This window comes from Trachymyrmex septentrionalis, unplaced genomic scaffold (assembly GCF_001594115.1).
Source record: "Trachymyrmex septentrionalis isolate Tsep2-gDNA-1 unplaced genomic scaffold, Tsep1.0 scaffold131, whole genome shotgun sequence".
In the NCBI taxonomy this organism is placed as follows: domain Eukaryota; kingdom Metazoa; phylum Arthropoda; class Insecta; order Hymenoptera; family Formicidae; genus Trachymyrmex; species Trachymyrmex septentrionalis.
Genome location: NW_017304450.1, coordinates 1,860,225 through 1,863,108, shown reverse-complemented (window position 1 = coordinate 1,863,108; position 2,884 = coordinate 1,860,225). Strand labels below are relative to the sequence as shown.

The window sequence follows — 2,884 nt, the reverse complement described above, 5'->3', positions numbered from 1 at the left end:
TATATATATATATATATATATATAAAACAGCAGTCCAACATTCGAAATCTCAAACTATTGCTGAAAACAATTTATACGGCATAGTTATCTCTTTCGTGAGTTAAATGGGTAAACGTTCAAACACATTGTGAAAAAACGTAAATGATAATTATAAATATAAGGAGATGTAGTGCACGCGTTTAGAAAATGGACACTGCGGCTTTAGCGTGTAATTTATTTATGTCATCATTTTTATGATGATAAAATAAGAATTATAGGACATACATTTTTATTCCAGCAGACATGTGCGGCAAGAGATTTATTTACAGTCGTAAATAACTTATTTACAATTTGAGACTTATTTACAGTCGTAAAGCTATAACGAGGTAGGCATTATGTCTGTCAAAGAACTATCATTCTCTAGAGAAGTTTTGTTACTCTCAAGAATTTACTGTTATACGATATGTATGTATACACACTGTTCAGTGTGTATTACGTACACTTCATTTTGACCCAGTAAATACATACGTGATCATAAAGATCTCTAGATAAATTAAATTTACCTAATTAATTTTACATCGTTCACAAATGGGTTTCCATAACCTGCTCTGCCCGCAAAACGACTGATAGTAACAATCTGCACGGTCGAAGGCAATAAGCATCGTGTACTTTCACATATACCGATAATTAAATTTTATGAGGCCCACAGTATTTTCAACCATGCCGTGCAACCTAGTAGTAAGTATAATCATTAAAACAAAACAAAACAAAAAAAAAACAGAATATGTATTCCGAATATGATTTCTGCGGCGATCTAGGTGGTTGCCCAGGGCTATGCGCGTGCAAGATCTTTGCACGAGCAACAATCTTGTGCGCGGCCATTACGTCGAAATTAGAAGGCTGTCAATCATGTACGACGGTCTCGCTAAGATCTCGTTATTTCCCGCGTTCCAAAATTGGACCGGTACTTAGAAGAACATCATTAAACGTCTATTAATATGTGAGAATTTCCGCAAATATGCAGAGCCGTTGCTAATACGGTCGTTTACATATTCGTCGTGTCTCGCGCGAAGAATTCGTGCGTGTGTAAGGATTCTCGCGTGCGGAATCCTCGTTTCTTTCCCAAATTAAGCGACAACTTGGAATCTCGCACGTTCCCTATGTGAACTAAAAGTGCGGCATAATTTATTAATTTTGATCGACTTTAAGATTGTGTTTTCAGGAAATTTCGACCGGCGCAATGTAAATTGTAAATTTGGTAAAAAAAAAAAAATACTAATTCTTATTTCTTACTTAAAAAACATAATTTCTATTTTATCTTAGAATCTTAAGAGATGGCAAAAAGATTTAATTGCTATGGCTATTGCAACAGGATTTCGCCTGTTTCTTCAAATAAATTCAATAATCACCGCGTATAAGAAATATATCTGTTTTCTGTGTTATGGAGAGGAAAAAAAGAAAGAGTGAGTAGGATTGCGAAATTGGACAATTCGTTAGCTCGCAAGTGGCTTTGTCCGTTTGTAGATCCACGTTTCCGATCTCGTGGGTGATACACGCGGCGTATAGCTGCGGGTGGCTTTGCTTGGTTTATCGATAATAGCGCTCAGCGGGTCTACTTCCAGCTTGCATGAAAGATCCTTGCGCACATACACATATAGGTATAGCTACCTAATTACTTTCCATCACACTAACAATAAGAGAGAAGTTGCGAGGAATGTGCTGCAGAAGGGTGGAAAGTGGGAGGCTCGAAAAAGGGAAGGATGGCGCGTTGAAGAGAATGCGCGTTTCATTAACTGTAATTAGTTAGAATAATTTCGCTCCGACTGTAGCATCCAAAGATTTGTTCCAACGAATCTGCTTATAATTTCTTAATAAATTTCTTAATAGATCCCGTATTTGGCATTTATATTTTATCCTTCACAAAAAATAATCTGATTGTAGAGAGAGCTCATCGACCAAGGAATCATCGCTGTATTTGGAGTCGATCTTTTAATAGCGAATATTTTTTTGAAAGATTATACTGCAAATTCGAAGTTCCAATTTTGAAAAGATTCAATAACTCATTATAGTGCTTTAGGAAATCAATCATAGTCAAGTTGGGAAGAGATTCATATTATGTTTCTATCAAGACTAACAAATTTCTACAAAATTTGTGTACACAAAAGTGTTAAAAAATAAATAGTTCATCGAAATATATTTTATAGATTACCGATAAGTTATAAGAGGTGTAAATCTGAGGATGTTTTATCAAATGGGATTCTATGAATTTGTGAATTTTGCAAGATATAAATTCGAGTTGAACAATTTGGAATTCGATGGACAGCGTTTCGCAATCAAATAAAATTCCGCGATTATTTCATCGATTATTATACTAACGCGTAATGAGTTTACATAATAGCATCATACACATATGATATACGTGCATATTTTATTCTTTTTCAGGAGAAGCCATTCACCTTGCCAGGGACTTCGGCTACGTTTGCGAAACTGAATTCCCCGCGAAGCAAGTCGCCGAATACCTCAGTCGGCAGCATTGCGAACCACAAGACTCCTACAGAAGAAAAGAACTTCTTCATGCCACCAAGTAAGCACTAGAGTTCTTCGAATAAGACTTTAGATAACATCCGGCATCTTTACACTAATATATGTACACTATAATGCGCTTTTTAAAACGTTCAAATGTTTAAGATGTTTAATTTAGTATTTACGCAGTTTACTGATAAAAAAAATTGTGAATTTAATTCACGGTTCATATATACATTGCCCGCCAAGAGTCCCGGATCACCTGAATAATTTCTGAATGATTTCGAGATGTAGAATTGAAATTTACAAAGTTACAACGGGATCGTAAAATTTATCATTAAACCTCAAAAACACCCACCTTAACTTTCCGAGGAAAGGGGGA

The 2,884-nt window shown here is 35.5% G+C and overlaps 1 protein-coding gene across 9 annotated transcripts in view; it reads left to right on the top strand.

The window, feature by feature from the left end:
- The window catches only part of LOC108757071 (transcription factor AP-2-epsilon), a 252,631-nt gene that overhangs the window by 247,772 nt on the left and 1,975 nt on the right, over window positions 1–2,884 (top strand). For all 9 annotated transcript variants that reach the window (XM_018501385.1, XM_018501387.1, XM_018501386.1 and 6 more), the window contains one exon: window positions 2,422–2,563. In XM_018501385.1, the coding sequence (XP_018356887.1) occupies window positions 2,422–2,563 (142 nt within the window). The remainder of the gene's footprint in view (window positions 1–2,421; window positions 2,564–2,884) is intronic.